Source organism: Leucopleurus acutus (genome assembly GCF_964270905.1).
Source record: "Leucopleurus acutus genome assembly, chromosome: 7".
Lineage (NCBI taxonomy): Eukaryota > Metazoa > Chordata > Mammalia > Artiodactyla > Delphinidae > Leucopleurus > Leucopleurus acutus.
Genome location: NC_139150.1, coordinates 73,791,477 through 73,813,504, shown reverse-complemented (window position 1 = coordinate 73,813,504; position 22,028 = coordinate 73,791,477). Strand labels below are relative to the sequence as shown.

The following is a 22,028-nucleotide window of genomic DNA, read 5'->3' as shown; positions in this document are numbered from 1 at the left end:
GAGAAAAATAACAATTTCCTATAAATTTTGGCATTTAAAGGTGGGAAGTGATCTGAAAATTGTACGATGGAAATGTAGGTTCTAAGGATGAAAATAGGACAATAGTGGTCAGATCTGAAGAATTCACTTTTTTTTCCAGATCAGGTTTAATTTTGCTTATACTATAAATGGATACACACACTTGATACTCTAAAAATACACTGTGTATATTTACTTGCCACAGATGTCGGATGAATCACTGTACAATATGTTTGAGATAGGTGAAAATGATTTGAACATCTAATGGAATAGCAACTAAATATAGTACTTTAAAATAAATTACAGAGGTTAAACATCCTGAGACATTTTAAGGTTAGCTCTGCCTAATTGATAAACAGGGTATTCATTTGTCTTTTTTCTCTGCATTTCTCATTTTTTGAGATCAGATAGCTTGTTCTACCAAATAGTTTCTAAGATATCCCATCTTCTTTCTAAATGCTCCTTTTTTTTTTTGAGACAAAGAGTTAAGAGTAGTAACAGGTTAGTGTGAAATGTGTAGGTTAACATATTAACTAACTAATAAAACCTAGACGTTATGTTAGGTGTTGGAAATATAATAGTAAAAAAATATGGGCCTTGCCCTCACAGAGCCTATAGCCTATTATAGTCCAAGTAAGAATATATATATATGTGTGTGTGTGTGTGTGTGTGTGTGTGTGTGTGTGTGTGTGTGTGTGTGTATAGATATGCAGGTTGTTAAAGAGCTATGAGGGGCAGCAGTAGGATGCCAAGAAGATAACGAGTGGGTGAAGTGATCAACTCCCATAGGTAGGTAGTCATGAAAGAATTCCCTCCTGAAGTTTGAAGAGAAAACCATATGAAAGCTAGCAGAAGACTACTCTAGATAGAGAAAGGAGCTTGTCATGTCCAGGGATCTGAAAAGAGGCCAATGTAGCTAGAGTACAGTGCAGAGAAGTTCAGATAGGAAACAAAAAAATGGAAGGTGAGAAATTGGAGTTTTCAGTGACGAAGCTGTATGGCAAAAGCAGATGGCATCTGGAGGGATGGGGATTTGTAGTCAGAGGTAGAAAGAGGAAAGTTTACACTTTCAGCTGTATAGCAGCTCTAGATGATTGCAGTTTGCAGTGCTGCCTAGCAGACCTGGGGGATGAAGTAGCAACATTGTGAGAGTTATAGAATGAAAAGATGTCAAGGAATGTTAAGAGAAGGCTGTTAAGGGGTCCTCATGGTCTTTGAGACCAGGCTAAGTATTATAGAAAGCAAGACTCTTTTAACATATGGGAAGTGTACATTTTGTTATTATGCTAAATTCAAATCTCTATGATTAGAACATTTTTTACTAGTTTTTAAACGGGCAAAACTTATTCAAAACATTAAGGATGTTCAGTTTTCTTCACGTACATACGGGATAGTGAGAAATTTGCTGTACTTTGACTGAAACTGTCATTTTTACATTCAGCAACCAATTGTCTGTATTGTAGCAGAAACAAATAATCCAGTCATTAAAATAATCAGAGGCAGTGATTCTCAAACTTGCCTAGTGTAAGGATCACCTAGGATGCTTGTGAAAAGTGAAAACTCGTGGGTCTCATCCCAGATTTACTGACTCACAATCTTCTGGAACAGTGTTTGAAATTTTTCATTTTTAATAAGTACCCTAAATAATTCTTAAGATCAGAAAAGACTGGGAAAAGCTGCTGTAGTGGAAATACAACACACTATGCATGAGGAAATATGAATTCTAGGCCCCTTTCTCTGCTAACCAGCTTTTGATCCAATTACTTAATCTTTCTTGGTCCTCAGTTTCCTTTTCTACAAAATAATTATTTTGAAGCTCATCCATAAAAATTTCCTAGCATCAGCACTTCCATCTATGGTCTGTATAGGAAATTTTCCATATACATTAAGTTAATAGTTTAAGTCTTGTAACTTCGGGGAACATTTAAGAAAACAGCAAATGACAAGTGATTTGCTGAAGAGTCCATGAAATTAATAAGAAGGCATTTTTCTTATTTTCTGGTATTTTTAAGGACTGGCCACCTTACCATATCTTTGTGGAAATAATCTAAGAGATTTTCTGGCTCTCTTCTTTTGAATCTCCTTAAAAGTTTTCATTGAAATAGCTTATTGAAAGAAAAAACAACTCAGTAAAAATAACAGTCTTAAACCCAAAATATATTTATTAAAATAACTATTCTTATAGTCAAAGGAAACCATGACAGACAGCAAAAGAAATATAATTTTTAACAATAATGTTTTATATTAAAACATGTTTTATGTTTTAGATTTAAAAGGCGTGTGTACCACTAGTAATACAATATAATATAGCTCCTTAGATATCTAGTACAGTGTTTTTAAAGCTGTGGGTCGCAGTGTATTAGTGGATAGGAACCAAAATCTGTTTTTGCAGATTAAATTGAACACAATAAAAATATCAAACACATACAGTAGGTTAAGTATTATTTTGTGAACGTTCTTCTTCAGGTATATACTCATATATATAGACATATTTTTGTGTATATGCATATCTATAAACACGAGATTTTATACAAAATGAATTTCTCGCTGTGTCATACATGTATAATATGCATTATTTACTGCTATATTACAAATAATTATGAGTTTTGGATATTAAGTTAGACCTGTGAATACTGTGCCTGAAAACATGAGGGAAAAAATATATCTCAGGCTCCTGTGAAATATGAGCACGAACTCAGTGAGCTCTGACTTGTATCTCATTTCTAAGTACTCACTCCACACAGTTAGTGTTCTGTCTCCAGATATCCAGGTACGAAGGCCCAATAACATTGGTGCTTGGCACCAGAATCTAAATGAAGCACAGTGTTATAAGGGGAAGTCAACCCTGTTCAAAATCATACTCAACGCTCTTTACTACCTACCTCACAGGTAGATTGAAATGTCAGTGTCCATTATTTGCTGTAGACTTCTTGAGATCAGAGACCCTGGCTTCTGTTCAAGACAAAATCAGTTTATTTTCATTGGTATGGGGAAAACCTGAGGATTTCAACTGGATTTACTAATTTTCTTTCAATAAGTAGTTATATTTTAAAAAGAAGAATTGACTGTAGCTCCTTAATTTGGCATTTACAGGTGTTTATGAATTTGAGGAATATATTTAGACAAAAAACGATTTGGCTTCCTTGCATGTCTTTTCCCTGAACCTGATACATACAGCTCTATGTCAGGTCCAGAACACATGACAAAAAAGCAAGTTGTTGGGCCTCCAGTGACAACGTGGAATTTGAAGTTCTAAGAACTAGATGTTCACTGAAAAATTGAACTGCAACATGCCAAGGTCAGAGAGTGACGTTTTCATAAATTAATGCTATCAGAAGCTGCTGGAATTTTCACAATTGTCTTATTTGAAACCAGCAGACATTTCAGTAGAGGTCATGCTGATTATGCTGGGGGTAAATCTGAAGACTTCCAATGCATGTAAGAATGTTATCTGAATACATAGTGATAAAACTCAAATATAGATATATATTTATGCTTAAGAAAAACCCTATATTTGTATGCTTAGTCCCTCTTCAGTTGCTCTAAAATATGTTTCTCTTTTTATGTACTTAAACTTACATATCGCTTTTGGTAGTTTTTATCTAGAAGTAACAAAAATCTTAAACTATAAGTTTCAGTTTGATAGACATAGATTTGAATTGCAACTAGACAATGGAATAAGAAATGATAAAACTACAGTGAGGAAGTGACAGAGGCTAACAGAAAGAGAAGGAGAACTAATTTTCCACTTACTTTGACTATGTAATAATTTCTGAACAGTTCATACCTGGGTGAACCCTGAACACAGGAATTGATTGGGAATTATTAAATATTTATTTCACGTTTTTCATTTGCCAGTAGGTCATTGGGTATAGGTCATACATGAAGAATATTCTGAAACCGTAATAAGGATTATGATTCTAAATATTCTATTAAATATTTCGTATGTTAAAAAAAATATATGGGAAACCAGGACAACTCCTCTGAGACATGCGATGAAGCCTCTAAGTGGGAAATCAGAATAGGAAATCTTAATATGCCTGTAATTTTTCTAATCATGTCTTTATCTACCGGAACTCATATTATCTCACTTAACTCACTTCCCTCCCCTTTAAACCTTTGCAAGATGGGTTTTAAAGGAAGTGATCAATTCCAGTTCATCATCCCTGAAGGGAGCTGAAGTTTCACTGGCAAGAAGGAGTTAGGGTGGTAGTTTCCAGCCTTTTTAGCAGCAAACCTACTACCCATTTCCCTGAAATACAAAACAATAATGGGAACAAGAAGTTAGAATTTTACTTACTGACAGTGTAAGATTCCGCAGGAGCAGAGATCAGTGTCTGCTGACCTGCCAGAGGACAGACTGCCTGTGGGTTGCTCCCATCCCTGCCCCATCCCTGGCCAGGGAGCCTCAGAGTGGTCGCCACAAGGACCCTCAGCCCTGCTGGAGGCCATGAACACGTCTTTCACTTTCTTAGGGAGTAAGCACTATCTGTACACTAAACTAGAAAACAACAGACAGAGATGATAACCATCACACTGTCACGAAGTAATTTAAATTAAATTTAAAAATGCGCAAACAAATCAGACAGCACATTCCCTGGGAATGGAATGTGAAGCACATTTGCACTCGCAGATACTCCCCATTTAGTCCTGTTAGCAAGTATGTCTGTCCTAGCCTTCATTCTATGGACTTCAATTACTATATTTTTCTAAATATGAATAATCTTTTTCCTTAAGTCATATTCTGATGGATAGCTCTGTTTTGACACCCCTTCGTCTCATCTCTAGGCAGATGCCTCTCGCTTGTGAGGTGGTGGGGAAAAAAAATTTTTTTCAAGCCAGTGCTGTTAAAGCAGACAGTGCTGCCCTTGCGCCCTCCCCTGAAACCTCTAAATCTCTAAGCAACAATAGGCTCAGCTGACAGTCCTGATCTGAGATGTTTAAGAGGATTTTAGAAGAGATTTGGCTTTTGTTTGTTGTTTGTTGATATCTGGAATAACGGGAGAGTATTATTTCTAGTCTTTCAAACAAAAGGTTTCAGAGCTTGCTTTGAGAGTAGGTCTGGTGATTGGGATGCTTCCATCTCATCCCACTCATTGGATCATCACTAATGTTACACTGCAGAGCTGGCCAAATGGTGGTATATTTCTCAGTAGCAAGTAAATAAAGGGAAGTAAATGACCAATAATTTATTCTACACTGTTACAAGTAACTGAAATGACCTAGAAGAAACGAATGTGTCTCTATTATTACCACATGCTGTAAAAAGATAAAGGTATATGGGAATAATTATTTTCAATTGCATAAAGAAAAATGTATATATCAATGCCTTTATATTTCATATATGTATAACATTTCATCCATTGAAAAACAGTAATGGACCCAAAACTTAACGTGTCTTGTGGGTCATGAGATAGTTCATGAGATTATGGATCTGAGGGAATATATTCAGTGATTTGTCCAAAGTTAGCTAGAATTAACAGCACGAGCAAAGAGGTATTGTTACCTCTTTCACTTAGCTACAGCTAAAATACTGAGTAATAACACTCAAACAGTTTAGGGGTATCCAAACAGTGTTGTCCTTGAAAGGTAAGAACTAGCCTCTACTCTTTGCTTTCTCAATAGCTTGTGGAAGAAGTTGAAATTAGATCTTCCACACTTTAGTAAGGGAGCACTGCGTTGAGAAAGTTTTAAAGATTGAATCCAAATTCAACCTTAGCAAGGAAGAAAGTGGGATTAGTGATATCTGCATAGGTACTGAAGGGGGAGGGAGTACTAGCCCTTGTGTCACTTACTTGCCATCTCTTATTGCCATATTATTGCCAACACATTGCTTATCCATTTCATCATTCAGCTATCTATCCATCTACTTTAAAATGGCATATTGAACTTCAACTATATGAACTTCTGGGCTATATCCTAGGAAATTAGAATCTATGTTCTAGCCAAAATACACTCTAGAAAAATTAAAACCTAATATTATGCAGGACCAGCCTCTAATTTCCTTTCTACTCTGTGTGGCCACTATTTCAGATGCATGCTTTTCAGATATCCTCTTTTCACTCCATTATTCTCTTTTGAGGTACACAGTCTTCTCCCACTTCTTATTCTTTGCTTCTCCACAATCTCATGCAAATACTTTTCTCTCAGTCTGTAAATAATTACTCGTGAGCTCTCTGATGTAGTTTCCATTTAACTAAAAAGTGGTGACTGGGTGTTGGTATCTGCTCAGTGTCCTCAGGGATGGTGAGGTAATTAACTCCACCTACTACACTGGCCACATTTTTGCCTATTGCTAAGGCCTCAGTGTTTTTTGTTTTTCTGTTGTTGTTGTTTTAATATTTTCTAGCTGCTTCCTCATCAATTGCCTGTTGGTCAAACTTCCCCTTTAACTTACTGCTGTCTCAGGTTTCATCATGGGGAGAATCTAATGATACAGGATATGATTAGAAATGTAGACATTTTTTTTTTAATTCTCTTATTCTTTCTTTCTTTCTCCTGTCTGTTTTTTTGTTTGTTTTTTTGCTTAAGATTGAAGTTGCTTTGGGACTAGAAAAACATCATGTAGAATCAGTTCCCTAAACTCAAAAAGGTTTTAAAGTGCTTAGTCAACACTATAGTATTTTCTCCCAAGTCTTGTTTCATTGTAGCCTAAATTCTACTGATTAGGTGGATTGTTGTTTCTTCTTGGTGAATCTCTCTCTAAATCTGGATACTTCCTGCAGATATGATCAAACTAAGCCACTGTTTGTCACTATTTGAACGCCAAAGTCCTCTTATTTTCCTAATATTTGAAAAATTAGCCTTGGTAAAAATAAATTCAGTAGTAACTTCATTTTTAATAATCAAGAATTTGTATAAGTTAACAGCTGAAAAAGAACTGTTGGTCACCTCTGGATTCATTTTTTATTCAACAAATATTTATTGAGCACCTATATTATCCTAGATAGTATAAAATGATAAACAAATCTGATATGGGCTCTATTTCTTTGTATCTTACAGACTGGCAGAATAGATAAACAATGTAGTATTAAAATGGAACTTACAGATTAGTGGAAAATTTAATAAAATATAGTCAAGGCTAATTGTCAACATTCTGAAGTAAGTGAATAGAGCAAAGGGATAGACAGCAAAGATGGTTGTCATCTAGGAAAAACTTGATGGAAAGAATATTTAACTTGAGATCTAAATGATTTTTTTTAATCATGACGAGTCACACAGAGCAGAGGAAGAATACATTCCAATTAGATAGAAATGAATGTTCAAAATCTCTAAAGCGGGAAACAATTTGACAAGCTCCAAGAATTAAAGAGGCCAGCATGGCTAGAGTGTAGCAGAAAAGTAGGTAATAAAAATAGATGAGTCTTAAGAAGTACGCAGGAGCCAGGGATTATCAGAAATTTGTAGGCTATGATAAGAGTTTTAGATTTTACTGGAAGCATAATGGGACGCCACTGTAGGGTTTTATGCAGAGAAACAGCATGCTCATATTCATGCTTGCAAAAAGTCACACTGGTGGGCTTCCCTGGTGGCGCGGTGGTTGAGAGTCCGCCTGCCGATGCAGGGGACACGGGTTCGTGCCCCGGTCCGGGAAGATCCCACATGCCGCGGAGCGGCTGGGCCCGTGAGCCATGGCCGCTGAGCCTGCGTGTCTGGAGCCTGTGCTCCGCAACGGGAGAGGCCACAGCAGTGAGAGGCCCGCGTACCGCAAAACAAAAACAAAAACAAAAACAAAAAGTCACACTGGTGGCTCTGTGCAGAAGGGATTTGATAGGGTACATATTGAGACCAGCAAAGCAGTTGCAGCATAGGCCAGATGATAGAGGGTGGTGCTTTGGACTAATCTGTGGTCAGAGGAGATGCTGAGAAAAACCAAGATTCTTTAGAGGAAGAAATGAACAACTGGAGATGGATCTAGTACCAGGGGTGGGAATGATAGGGAAGAAGAAGGAATCAAAGAAGACAGCTGGCTTAAACCACAGGATGGATGGTGGGACTAATTGCTGAGATGGAGAAGTCTGGGAGCAAAACAGGTTAGGAGAGCAGGGCAGTTTAAGAGTTCCATTTTGAAAATATTGTTGGACACACCTGTGAGATAGTCAAGAAAACGCGTCAGGTGGGAATCAATGTATGAAGCTGGAACTCAGAAGCTGGAACTCAGAGTAGAATTTTGGGGTTGAGAGATAAATTTGGAAAGCACTAGCACAGAAAAAAAATAAGGTTATTGGATTGGATGAAATATTTAATGGAAACAGAGAGAAGAAGAAAGGATATAGGAATCCAGCATGATCTGAGGGCTTGTAAGTTTAGAGTTTACAACTGTTATGGCAATACATGTTCAAGTTCCTACAATGTGCTAGGCACTTTATATATTTTAAGTTTTTAAAATACTGGTTCATAGTTGAATTTATTAAATACTACTTGATTGAATGAATGTACAGCCTTCACTAGAACAAATATCTCTTTGAAATATGGTAGAACTTGTCCTCATCTCAGCTGACGTGCCAAAACTAGACATTGATTATAGGTGCATACCTGTCTGAGAGGCTAAACCATATCGAGAACCTTCATCAAGGGATTTGAACTGGGAAACTGATTCACTGTCCTGTATATAAGAGGGCAGCATGATCAGAGAGAAGACTGGGGATATGAACATCTTGGAAGAGTCTAACAGAGAGTGTTTTCCTGAGGTTCCCGCTCCCTACATGTTCTAAGTAAAAGTTCCTCCGAAGAGCCACAGCTAGATCCTGTGAGTAGTCCACAGAATGGAAACTGACATTCAGCCTGAAGCAGAATACTCTAACTGCAGAAACTGATATTCTTAGTGTATGCTTCGACAGGTGGAGCGTAGTGAGACGCTTGGTGTTTGTGGGACACTGTTGCCTGGATAAATCTTAAAGGTTAAGGGTTAGCTGAAGATGACTTCAGGAGGGTGGGTGAGGAGGTAAAGCATGGAAGAGAATACACATCAATTTCACCCTCCTTTTCCATTAAGGCTGGTTAATTCCAGTCTGGGGGGGAATGGGTAGTGACAGTGCTGTGAGGAGATGAGAAACAGGGAATTGGATGAGCGTTTTAAGTTTTGAATTATATTGCAGTGGACTTTTAATATCTGAAAATGAGGACTGTTCATTAATATTCAGAAGTAGTTGTAAATTAATGGTTCTTTTCGAGATATTATATAAGGGAAGGGAAGGAAGAGTGACAGAGTGGGTTTGAGGGGCAGTGGTAAAAGAAAAAAAATAAATTACTTGGTTTTTTGCACCCTTCTGAAGATAGCTGGTAGGTAACTTAGTTCTAATTAGAAATCATTCCCAGACTCATGTTGCTACCTTCAGTGATGCGTACGTAGCTGGAGAACTCAGATTGAGCCAGAATCACTATTTTAGGTACGTATGCTTAAGAATAAGAGGGCCCTATCTGTTCAGGGTTGATTTAAAAATACAAAGCACCGAGACCAGGCGTGCTGTGGTGGAGCCAGGGCCGGGGCAGGAGCCGGGTCGGGACCATGGGCGCTCCGCACCTCGCCTGCATCCGCGGTCCCTCGCCTCCAGCCCTCTCCGGCCCCGGCCCCCGCACTCCTGCGGCCAGATTCCTGCCGGAACTGGAGCTCCCAGGATGCCCCTTCCCCGGCCGTGGTGAGCCCGCTGGTCTCCAGGACGTGTTCCTGATTTGAGGTGAAACCATGAAGAGAGGATAAAACAAATAATAATGCTTTTCCGCAGTCGCTTCGTGCTGCGCTGCTGGCCTTCGTGAGCCTCAGCCTCCAGTTCTGAACTAGCACTGCCAACCACATAGGAGGTGTCTCAGGAATGTTTAAGTGAATGAATGAATCTACACCTGCTCTGGAAAGCAGGCCGACCCTAATTCCCTATCCTTCTAGTGCTGTGTACTTGAAGCCGAGAAAATACCTGTGCAATGCCAGCAGTTGTGTTTTTGCTGCCACCTACCTGACCTCCACCTCCCACCTCACCCCGATGGGTGGGAGACAAGGGCTTGGCCCCCATCACCGCCTGGGACACCTCTGTGAGGAGGTGGCGTTGCTGTCACTGTCTGCCTGATGGAAGGAAGGGCAGGTAGCTGCGAGAGCAGGATGTTCTCAGTGTGCTGGGGGACGTGGGAAAGACTTGGCATTTGGAATAAGTGGTTTGAAGGGAAGAGGCTTTGAGCAAGTTTCTCTGCTTCCCCTCCAATTTGTGACACATTCCATGCACACATCTACTGCATATGACAGGCACTTCTAATAGTAAAGAGAATTAAAAATACTCACTTTATCCTAACAGAATAGAGAAAGAGGTCAAGAGAAGATACTTGTTTAAAGATACTCCAGATAGTTAATGAAGTGTTAAAAAAAAAAAAAAGAATCTTTTCCAGAAAGTGTGTTAGGACTGTCATTCATTTAATTGTTTATAACTTTTCATTAAAAACTTTCCATCCTGTCACTGGAGAGGTAGGATGTTACAATCAACCTTGATTGTTATTCTGAGACCCTGACAGGTTCTGAGACGTGAATGTGGGTTACTTGTGTTTGCTGCGTTTCTCTTGCATGAGGTGGTTTCCGCATCACTCAGTTGGCCTGTGTGTTTCGCTTATATAACTCTTCTGAAAGTACCTTCTGTTTTAGGAGAGCCACTTTTCAGCCGTACTGTTTTTAGGGAAAATTTTGCAGGGTAAATTGACCTGCCTGGGTCTGAGGTCTTTATTCTTGAATACGTTGAAGTTCGGGAAGATATTAAGATATGAACGTTCTTACTGCTCTTCTGTGTCTAGGTAAACTGTAACTTTGGAATTTAATAATTCCTGTGAAAATCGAGTTAAATGGCTTTAGTTTTTAATTGCTTTATTGGTTGCTAATTATTATGGTGTAAGAAACTGGACTAATTCATAATACAAAGGTGTCTGCTTAAGTAACACTTATATTTTCATCCTTACCCTAAAATATATGGCCTTTTTTTCTTAAAATAAAATAAAATAAACAAAACAAACAAAAAACTCTTTCATTGGCATGAAATCAAACATAGAGAAAATGCTGGAAATATGCAGAGTGATCTCTTGCATTTTCTTTTCCAATATCAATTTCACCATGGCTTTCTGAAGATTGAGACCAATAATTAGAGTAAGAAGTGGGGTATACTGATTGTCCCAGTGCTGTCCAATAGACCTTTCTGTGATAATGGAAACGCTCTATATCTGTTCAATCCATCATGATAGCCACTAAGCCACATGTGACTACTGAGAACCTGAAATGTAGCTAGCGTAATGTGAGAACTAATTTTTAAATTTTATTTAATTTTAATTCATTTAAGCTGAAATTTAAATAGCCACCTGTGGCTAGTGTACAGCACAGGTCCAGACCCTTTAAGGAATAATGCTAATCTACAAACATGTAGCATGGAGACACCACTTTAGAACTAACAAAGACATTTCCCACGTTAAAAAGTCTCCATTTTGGACTTCTTTTGGCCAAGTGTTCTGTGTGGATACCTTTTGCTCTTAGCTACATTACTTTCTGCTTAACCTGTAATGCTCTTGCCCTCTTTTGTTAGTCTGGCTAGTGCTTTTATATTTAAAGGAAGGAGGGTCTTTCCCCCACTGTAGAAAGTATCCTAATTAAGACAGATAAGTCGTGCTGCTTTTGTTTATGTCACAATTTTCCCTGTAGCTAGAATTAAATGATGTTGTCAAAGGGCAATGCTAGTGTTTGATGGTTTTTAATATTTTTGTCCATATCAAAAGATTAAATAAATGCAGTCAATATTCTCAATTCCTAACCCTCTCGTAATTATTCCAATAAAGAGATATTCATGCTACCAAGCATCAATACATGCTCCTCATAGCCCTAATAAATCTGCTCCCAGAAAATAAAAGCGTGTTCAGCTAGGGCTTTAGAGAGAATGTTAGCAAATCCCAAGCTCAGAATGTGATTAACTAAGTTTTTCAGCATATGGAGCTTACAAAATATGGATTTTTAAAACCCAAACATTTAATGAGAACTATCAAAAAATAAAAATCGTATCTGCAAAGGGGCTGCATATTACATTTGGGGCAGCTCCTTAAGCAAATAACTCATGGGGAGTTTAAATACCACTGGCTTTTCACAAGAACTCATTCTATTAATGTCTTATAAAATAAAAACAAAAAAAATAATAATAGTATCAAGAGTTAATGTGTAATCCTTGCTGGCTGACTCTATTTTAAGATTTTTAAGAGCTCTTCCCGAGAACCCCATGAGGTAGATACTACTTTATTCCATTGTACAAATGAGGGAACTGTGGCTTCAGAAGGCTGCCCAAGGTCATGCATCTGGAGTGGGAGGGTTGTGGTGTTTATGAAATCTGGGTATGTATGTCTTACTCCAAAACCTGTACCTCTTATTTATTACATATTCAAAAATCTACATATAAAGACCCACTATATATTAAGATAAGTCTTTAACAAGGCTTGTCATTAACAAGGCAATGCCAGCCTCCTTCCTAGTTCAGTCTGAAAATTGTCAGCATTCTAAAAACCTTTTTTGGTGAGTTTCAATTAGCTCAGCTCTTGGATATATAGGTTAACTTTATTGACTATTAAATGGTTAAAGTTTTACTTGGTAAAATCATCCTTTAAGATTATATAAGAGAATGAGGAATTAATGCTTTCAATATCCTAGTCATTCAAGAAATATTTGTATCACACTCTCACACACACACACAATATAAGCTGCTCCAGGAACTCATATCTTGTACAGATCTACTTGTACAAGAAATATTAACTTGTACACGAAATATTAACTCATATCTTGTACAGATCTACTTGTACAAGAAGGACCTCAGCATCAATTTACTGGAACAGGTATTGCAGTACGTTATCAATGTCTAAAAGAGGGAAAAACACCTTGAGTTCAGGGGATCTAAGACAAATGTATGAAATGGTAGGGTATAAACTTTCTTTACAATCCAGATAAGTGAGACAAAAAATGAAACGTACTGTATGAACAACAAGGCTTTATTTCTTATAGTTCCATAGTTCAGAGGCTGGAAAGTCCAAGAACAAGGTGCCAGTTGACTCAACTCCCCAGTGAGGGCTCTCTTCCTGGCTTGCAGGTGGCCATCTTTCAGCTGTGTACTCACAAGGTGGAAAGAGAGATGGGAAGGAAGCTTTCTGATGTCCTTTCTTTTATGGGCACTAATTCCATCAGAAGAGAGTCTCACCCTCATGACCTCCTCTAAACCTAATTACTTCCCAAAAGCCCCATCTCCAAATACCATCACATTAGCAATTAGGGCTTTGACATATGAATTTTGGAGGGGTACAGTTCAGTCCACAGACCATGCATTACACCCAAACTCCAGGACAAAAGACTCTCAGTAGCAGCATGAATACAGCAGCAGGGGAATAATGGAAGGTAAGCATAGAAACACCCAGGGCATCCTGCCAGACTGAGGAGTTCAACATAATTATACAACCGACCTTGGTCAAAGTTGTTAACCAAGTTCATTTGATGATATATTATAGGATGTTCTAAGGAGAGAGGCCACACAGAGGCATTTGATACAGGATGACTTGTCCCAATGTGAGTGTGCCGTAAATTACCTTAACATATGATTCATTTGATAAGAAATGTGGTTCAAAATGGAGAAATGAGAGTCAAATAAGTATGACAATAAAAGAATCTTAGAAATCAACTGGGGATACAGGAAACTATGTATGTAATAGGGCCTCTTTCTCAAGCCAGCACTTAGAAATATATACCAGAGAGCGTATATGGGGAAAAAAATAAAAATAAAGAAAACTTGTTTGGAGGATGGGAGAAAGGGGGCAGTGAACTCAGCTGTCATTCAAAGTTGGTTTTGAGAAGTACTAAAGTGGAAGTGTAAGGCGAAAAAAAACAGTGCCACTCCAGTTTGCTGACACAGCTTTTCTTAACTCCAGTATTTACAGAAATGTTGGTGTAAGGCATTATATTAAGAAGCACAGGGCTTCCCTGGTGGTGTAGTGGTTGAGAGTCCACCTGCCGATGCAGGGGACGCGGGTTCGTGCCCCGGTCCGGGAAGATCCCACATGCCGCGGAGCGGCTAGGCCTGTGTGCCATGGCCGCTGAGCCTGCGCGTCCGGAGCCTGTGCTCCACAACGGGAGAGGCCACAACAGTGAGAGGCCCGCATACCGCAAAAAAAAAAAAAAAAAAAAAAAAGGAAGCACAATGACTGTCACCTCATCTAATCATCTTTTTTCTCTTACGTAAAATGAAATACAAGTGTTGAACAGTTAGAGAATGGGCAGTGAGGGTGTGGAGAGAGAAAATAATTGATAATAATGCTTACAAAAAGTCCCCTTTTTAGTCCCCAAAAAACTAAAAAGTTGCTGTTTCAGGGAAGTAGTGAAATCAAGTACTCTAAATTACTTACTTCCATTTTTTCTGCTCTTTTACTACAAATTTTATAACCTTAGTGAAGGAATAATCTTTGGCATTAGAGTTTTCTAAACACAAAGTGCACATAGTCCGTTGGAGTTTTTATTTATAAAACTGTCATAGTTATTATAGGAGAATTCTTATCTCTTTTTCTTGAGTAGAGGTAGCTTAAAGAACAATAATTACAGTGTCAGAAAAAAGCAATGTGTCCTTTGAGCCTTTTTTCTCTTTAGTAAGCAAGTAATTTTACTGCTTACAAGCTCCCATTTTTCAAAGAAAGCACAAGTGTTTATTTTATGTATATTTTCTAATTAAGAGCTTATGTTTTTCTATATTCTCTTCTTTGAAGGATAATTGCTTTTAAATTTTATCATTTCCATAATTTTTTCCTCTAAGATTTCTTCATTTTACTTTCATGTATGTTATATTATTTGTGCAATAATATTTTCATATGTAGTCTACTAACAAGTAATAGTCGGTAGAACCATTTTTACTAACTTTTGTCCTACTATATTTAGAAATGCTGTAATGTTCATCTTCAAGTATACAATTCTTGACAATATTCTAAGTGAATTTAAATATATTTAAATACAAGGAATAATTTGGGCAGTGATCATTTTGGTAACTCTATTCCAAATCATCTTTCAACTTAGAGATCACATCCATTGTCTCTACCTCCAATTTGGGAAGATGGGTGGAATCTCCATTAACCCTAAGGTGAATGTTCATTGCTTTGCACAGATAACCTTCATGATTGTGATTAATAATCTTTGCTGGATCAGTTTTCTCTCCCCACCCTGTTTTTTTCTTTGTTTTTTTTTTTTGTTTGTTTTTTTTTTTTTTGCCCTTTTCTTTCCTCCCCTCCTTCCTTTCTTTTAGTAAAATAAAAATAGTTATATATGCCACATGCCTGCAGAGTGGCAGAATTAGTGGGTTTCGTCTTTTGGGAGTATATACATATAATCTGATTAGTTACTGTAAAATACATAAAACAAACTGACAATTTTACTGGATCTTCTTCTGCTTAATGAGTTTTACCTGCTTTTCATGATATTTTATATTACTTCATTAATTTATCAAGGCAAAAGAGAGCACTTTGGGGTTGGATCAGGGGTAGAGAGTAGGACATGGAGGCCTTCTCATATAACCAGTGTCAGTGTTCTTTAGGAAACTCAGTATAGTTCATTACAGTGGTTAGGTACAAAAATTTACGAGATATTCTACAAAGGAAACAAAGCAGCTTTAATCTGATAAATTGTAAAAAGAGAATACTAGTAGATTTACTAATGTAAGGGTAAGAAGAGTGAAGCCAACAAAAAATAAAAGACACTAGCACTCAATTCATAACACCCAAGGGGTGACTGAATCTTTCTTATGCAGAGTCTCTCTAACTTGTGTGGCATATCTATCTTCTTATCTCAGGGCTCCCTAAAGCTCTTATCTAAAATCGGGAACTAATCACCTTTCCTTACACACCAGCATTTTTTCTTGCAGTCTCCATACACACTATGGGAAAAAACTTATTTTTTGTTCAATAATACATAGAAAAGTTGGTGTATGTCTGTAACAAAGTTTTCACCATCTACTTTTATTGGAAATTAAGAATGATATGGTCTTTTCTTTCATAAAACTAAATTTATATTTCTTGAAATTCTGAAGTTATATATCCTTTTTGATTTCATGAAATGATAGTGACGATTGTGTTTGTGTTTGTGGTGTTTTAGGATAAAAGTTGAATAATTCTGTCTTTTCCCCTAGTTACTTACCTTTGTTTGTACTGTTCAAGGAAAACCCCAACTGTGAACCAGGTTTCTCAAATGCTCTTCTAGTTCCTTTACTTGTTCCGGTGGTTTGAAGACTTCAGTTAACCTAAGAATTACCTGGGACCTTGTTGAAAATATAGGTTCTGGCTAACACCTCTCTCTCCCATGAGATTCTGGCATCAGTGTCTTATCCTTAATTTACTTTGCAATTATCCAATTATTGTGTAAGTTGAGTCCCTTAGAAACAGAGTGTGATTCATTCAATGAGCTGTATCCACCCAGAGATTTTGGAATTTACTGAGTAAAGTTTCTTGAACGTGTGAGACACAATTTGAGTTTCATAGGTTTTGTTAACAGACCTGAGCACATCAAGTACGTATAACCTTGTTTCTATAGACTTGCAAACAATTTGCCAAGTGGAACCCTGGCTGTCCAAAACTGGGAATTGCCTACATTCTTTTGAAAGCTACCCGTTCCCACTTGAGGGCCTCATGACAAGTGCTCAGCTCCACTCTGTTGAATGTTTCCTTAAGCTTAAAGGTGGGTTAAACCGCTGGGTTCTAAATAAACCCGTTATAGCTTTTCAACGTGCCCCATGAAGCTGTCCCAGAACTTCTCATTGTAATATTATTTGCTTTGAGATTGCCCTGTAAAAGGCAAGGTAACTGGTGGTTGCGCTGGAGATAGGGCGAGGCCGGCTGGTTCCTGCAGTGCCCTGGCCCGCGCCGAAGAGCCCTGGCAGAGCCCGGGCCGAGGATACACGCTTTTCCCCGCGCTGCCGGAGGCCTGAGCCGCAGGGCGCTCCCCAGGGGCATTGTGTGTGAGCCCGCCTGGAGATCGCAGACCCAGGGGGCAGCTCCACCCGAGGAGACAAGACACGCCTCAAACCGGGCAAACTCCCGGCCTCCTCTGGCCCCAAGCCAGCAGCCGCCACCCGCCACCTTCTCTCCTCCTGCGCTGTTGCCCCGACTGCCCTGCCGGGCCCCGAACTCGCTGGCGCCTGGGCGCGCGGCCCCTCGGCCCAAGGGGCTGGCGGCGTGGTTGGGACGATGTGGCGCATGCGTGGTGGCGCCACCAGGCGCGGGAGCTGCGGCGGAGGGGACAGCCGCGGGCAGGGCCGCCCGGGCCGCGTTCGTGGGGGTGGCGGCAGCGGGGGCTGGCGAGGCCGCGCGGGCGGCGCCCGACAGCAGCTGGAGGAGCGGTTCGCCGACTTGGCGGCGAGCCACCTAGAGGCCATCCGCGCGCGGGACGAGCGGGACCGACAGAACGCGCGGCTGCGTGAGGAGAACGCCCGACTGCGGCTCGAGAACCGGCGGCTGAAGCGCGAGAACCGCAGTCTCTTCCGTCAGGCCTTGCGGCTTCCCGGCGAGGGTGGTGACGGGGCGTACGCGGAGGCGGCGAGGGCGACCCCGGGCCCCGAAGAGGCCAGCACGAACAGGAGAGCTAGGGGCGGCGGCCCCGAGGACGAGCAGGGCAGCCCCAGGGCCCTGAGAGCCCGGCTTGAGAAGCTGGAGGCCATGTACCGCCGGGCCCTGCTGCAGTTGCACCTCGAGCAGCGGGGGCCGCGCCCGCGTGGGGACAAGGAGGAGACCTGTCCACGCAGACCCGACTCAGGCCAGCGAACCCCGGAACCCGAGCCCGAACCCTCGGAACCCTGGCTGTAGCCCGAGGCCGCAGCCGGGGGGGGGGGGGGGAGGCGGGGCTTCGCGCGGGCCCCTCCTCCTCCTCCGTTCACGGTTGCCCCCCGGCTAGCGCGCTCCTGAGCCGCGCGCTCCCGCCTCCTGCCTGGCCGGCCACTTCCGGGGGCGAGTCGCGTTCGGCCGGCAGAGGCTGAGAAGGGCGCGGGGCCGTCTGAGTCCACGTGTACAGATCAACCTTCTCTGGCCCCTGCTCGTTTCCGTGGAGGGAGGCCAGGCAGCGGAGGGGCGGGTTTTAAAACAGCAAGAAATGGGTGCCAGTCAACACTTCCTAATGCCTGAAGTTTTCTGAGTGTTGTGAGGACCTGTGGTATTTTTTCCCTCTGTTTTGGTTCTTTGAGGGATGAATAATACATTTTGAATCGGTTGAGTTTGTTCATTCTTAAGTCTCCCAGAGCCTCTAGCCGCTCTCTCTTATGTGGCCAACATTCTAAGTATTTGGTTTGTCTTTATAAGTCGGTGTTACCTGGATAGCCTATGAAGTACCACCCTTTCATGAAAAAGGTGATATATATAATTTAGAAACTCATGTCTGCCCTGGCTCTAGTCCTTATACATCTAATATATACTGATTTGTTTACCCCATTCTGCCCCCCACCCCCAGCCCTGGGAATTTTTAAACTATCTGCCTATAGTAATTCTTTGATCGGCAAATAAATTTGGTGCACTAAAAATAACCTAAAGCTATCCCACGACTATTATTTGAAGTGTGTGAAATGTTTACACGTTTCTTTAAGAAATATACATGTATGTATATATTATACCTATTTTTAATATCTGAACTTGATTAGCTTTTGTAAACTCATTTTCTTTTCGCTTTATGAAACTGATCTTTTAAAACAATCTAAAGATTAGACAGTCTAAATATTTCATAATTTTTTATACATTTTAGACTTGACAGCATAGCACACAGCTACTTTGCCTAATATTGCTAATGTTTAAGAGTTTTTAAGAAATTATGAATTATATGTATATCAGAAGTCCCAAAACAAAGTGATTTAAGTCTCAGTTGTACTTTCAATGCAGGAAAAAAAAAATGTGATTATCTTAACAAATATTCTAACTTCAGTTGATTGTACTTTGTTAATGAATAACACCTTTGCCTAGTAATGAAGAGGATACCATTGTACCTGGTAAAAATCATAGGTGTAAAAGGGTGTTTAAGTGGTGGAGAACACTTCAGTTTAAGGAGGCAGAAAACAATGAGAAGAGTTTCTGTTACAGCTAGAAAAAAATCATGAGTTAGAATGTTTGTTTTGTTTGTGGAATATTCCAAAAGTTTCATAGCATATATTATAAAACAAGTTGCCAAAGAAAATAGTTTTGAGATTTTTTTCTAATACTGGGTATTGAAGACACTGCATTTTGCTTAAAAGTAATTGATAGTTTTGAACATTAAAATCTTCCCCTATGACCAAGAAATACGAGAAGAAGCTTGGTGAGAATAAGTAGGTATATGAAAAGTATTTCTATCCCCTTTACGTCGTTTTCTAATAGCGAAAGAATTAAAACATTTTTAGGAGGCAGTAGGAATTGAAGAATGGAAAAAAGCCTATTGGCCCTACTTCTACTTTGAGTGTAAATTAGTTAATCTCTCTAAGCCTTAGTTTTCTTACCATTAAAATGAACATACCATCTACCTTAAAATGTTATAAAAATTTTATTGAAATGCTATCTGCAGAATACCTGCTTCAAAATAAGATCTATCAGTACGAATTATAATCCAAATTGTGAAATTTCAAGTGCATATTTTATTGTCACTTTACTTTCCTTCTGTATTTTGTTCCTCTATGACTTTATGGGTATTAGCAGATATGTATATTTCGAATGTGTTGACATTTTTCTCTCCTTTTAAACAAACAGGGGAGATAAAGCCTTTATGATAAGGGAATAATACAAAAAGTTTAAAATATTTCCTGATTGTGGCAACTGGCGATTCAAGAACTAAGCAAAATATTTAGTTTAACTAGTTTTAAACACCCTTTGTTTTAAAATCATGTATAAGTATGGTGAAAAAAACTTTTGTAATAAGGCACACACACAAATGAGGAATTTTTTTTAGCACAATTCCTGAAAAGTTTTAGAAATTCTGAAACCCAAATGCCCCTATAAATGGGTTAAGGCTCAACTTTGTTGAATTTCCCCAATGATACCTGATGAGAAGTATCATGTAGTAATATAAAAGATGTTTTGTTAAAATATGTACCTGTTTAAGAAATGGGTAGAGTTGATTTTAGAAAAGTTTTGTCTAGGCCCTAGTTTGATCTAAAATAACCTAAAACTACAGATTATCATACTTTGTTACAATGACATTTCCATAACTTCAGATTTCTTGTGCAATGAAAAGAGGGCTTATAATAGAAATGAGCAAAAAAAATGTGTGTCATATTAGCAAGCAAATTCAGTGAGGAGGGTTGGCATTTTTTTAATTAGCAATTTTTATTGCTGCTACTCACAAACGTATACCATCTTTATGTTTTCATCTGTAAAAATTAGGATGTAAATCAAAGCAGTATAAAATGGGGTCTTTTGTAGATCATAGAACAAGCTGTCCTTACTATACTTCTTGAACATAGTGAATATTTGAAGAATACTTGAAAATATTCTTTGTATTGTTTAGTCTTAGACATAGATTGCCAATTTATGAGTATCCCCATGATGAAACTAATACCAAATTATTCAATAAATTAAATCATCAGTATATACTAAATAATTATTAGCAACATGATTTTGATCCCAGTGCCAAAATACCATTTTCTATTTTGATTAAAGGAACAGATTTTCACTGAGAATTTGTCATAAAATCTTCATGAGTGAATGAAAAAACTTATTAATATTTCTGTTCAGTGATTAATTGATCAATTATAAGTTCTAATTTTTCTACTATAAACTTGCTTTCCTGATATATATTTTACCTATCTGATATAGACACTATATAAATCTATTTGTGCAATGGAAATATGAACCAAGGAAAACCAATAATACCCACATCTGACTTTATGAGGTTAGCATGCTCAAATTTCAGATTTTAAAGCTTAAACTAATATTAGCATCTCTTAATGATTTGAATTAAACTATGTTGTGTTTAATCCATAGGGGGTTTTGCTTATTAAAAAATTCATATTCAGAATCGACTTGTCAGTATAGTCTTTGCATTATTCATGTTAATTTATTAGACTTTAGAGAAAATTTGAGAAAGACTTTAGAGAAAATTTGAGAAAGGGGGCTTCCCTGGTGGTGCAGTGGTTGAGAGTCCACCTGCCAATGCAGGGGACACGGGTTCGTGCCCCGGTCTGGGAAGATCCCACATGCCGCGGAGCGGCTGGGCCCATGAACCATGGCCACTGAGCCTGCGCGTCCGGAGCCTGTGCTCCGCAACAGGAGAGGCCACAGCAGTGAGAGGCCCGCGTACCGCAAAAAAAAAAAAAAAAAAAAAAAAAAAAAAAAATTGAGAAAGGACAGCAGTGAGTTTGTTGGTACTTAATTCTTGTCCGAGTGATAGGCATTCTACTCTAAAAACTGAGTTCTTAGAGAGAGGAACTTGAACAACAGTCTACCACAGACCTCATACCTGGGACTGATAAAATTTTTCCACGGCCTTTCATTTTTCCAGGTATCCTCACTTTATTTTTGATTCTATCATTTTAAACTTAAAACCTCCATTGTAGGGGCTTCCCTGGTGGCGCAGTGGTTGAGAGTCCGCCTGCCGATGCAAGGAACGCTGGTTCGTGCCCAGGTCCGGGAGGATCCCACATGCCGCGGAGCGGCTGGGCCCGTGAGCCATGGCCGGTGAGCCTGCGTGTCCGGAGCCTGTGCTCCCCAACGGAAGAGGCCCGTGTACCGCAAAAAAAAAAAAAAAAAAAACCTCTATTGTATTTTAAACTTAATGGGTCTGACTTAAGTTATGGTGAAGACTCTGTTGCTAATAACCAAGAAACCCAACAATTCAGTGACTATTAAAAACAGGATTTTTAAATCTGGTACATAAACTTCCTGATTCAGGTGCTTCAGGATGTCAGGAAGCTATGCTCCACATGGTCATTCAGGGTCTCAGATTCTTTTTATCATGTTTCTCTACCTTGCCCAAGGTCATTGTTTCATCTGTGTGGTAGAAATAGGTTACTTTCAGGTCCAGGTTTCAGCATATGGGAAAGGAA

General features: G+C 39.2%; 1 protein-coding gene across 1 annotated transcript; it reads left to right on the top strand.

Moving 5' to 3' along the window:
• Positions 1 to 17,080: 17,080 nt before the first annotated feature.
• Positions 17,081 to 19,566, top strand: TUSC1 (tumor suppressor candidate 1). Its single transcript, XM_082842459.1, has one exon. It carries the CDS (start codon positions 17,224 to 17,226, stop codon positions 17,836 to 17,838), a length of 615 nt encoding a protein of 204 aa, XP_082698585.1. The 5' UTR covers positions 17,081 to 17,223; the 3' UTR covers positions 17,839 to 19,566.
• Positions 19,567 to 22,028: the final 2,462 nt, after the last annotated feature.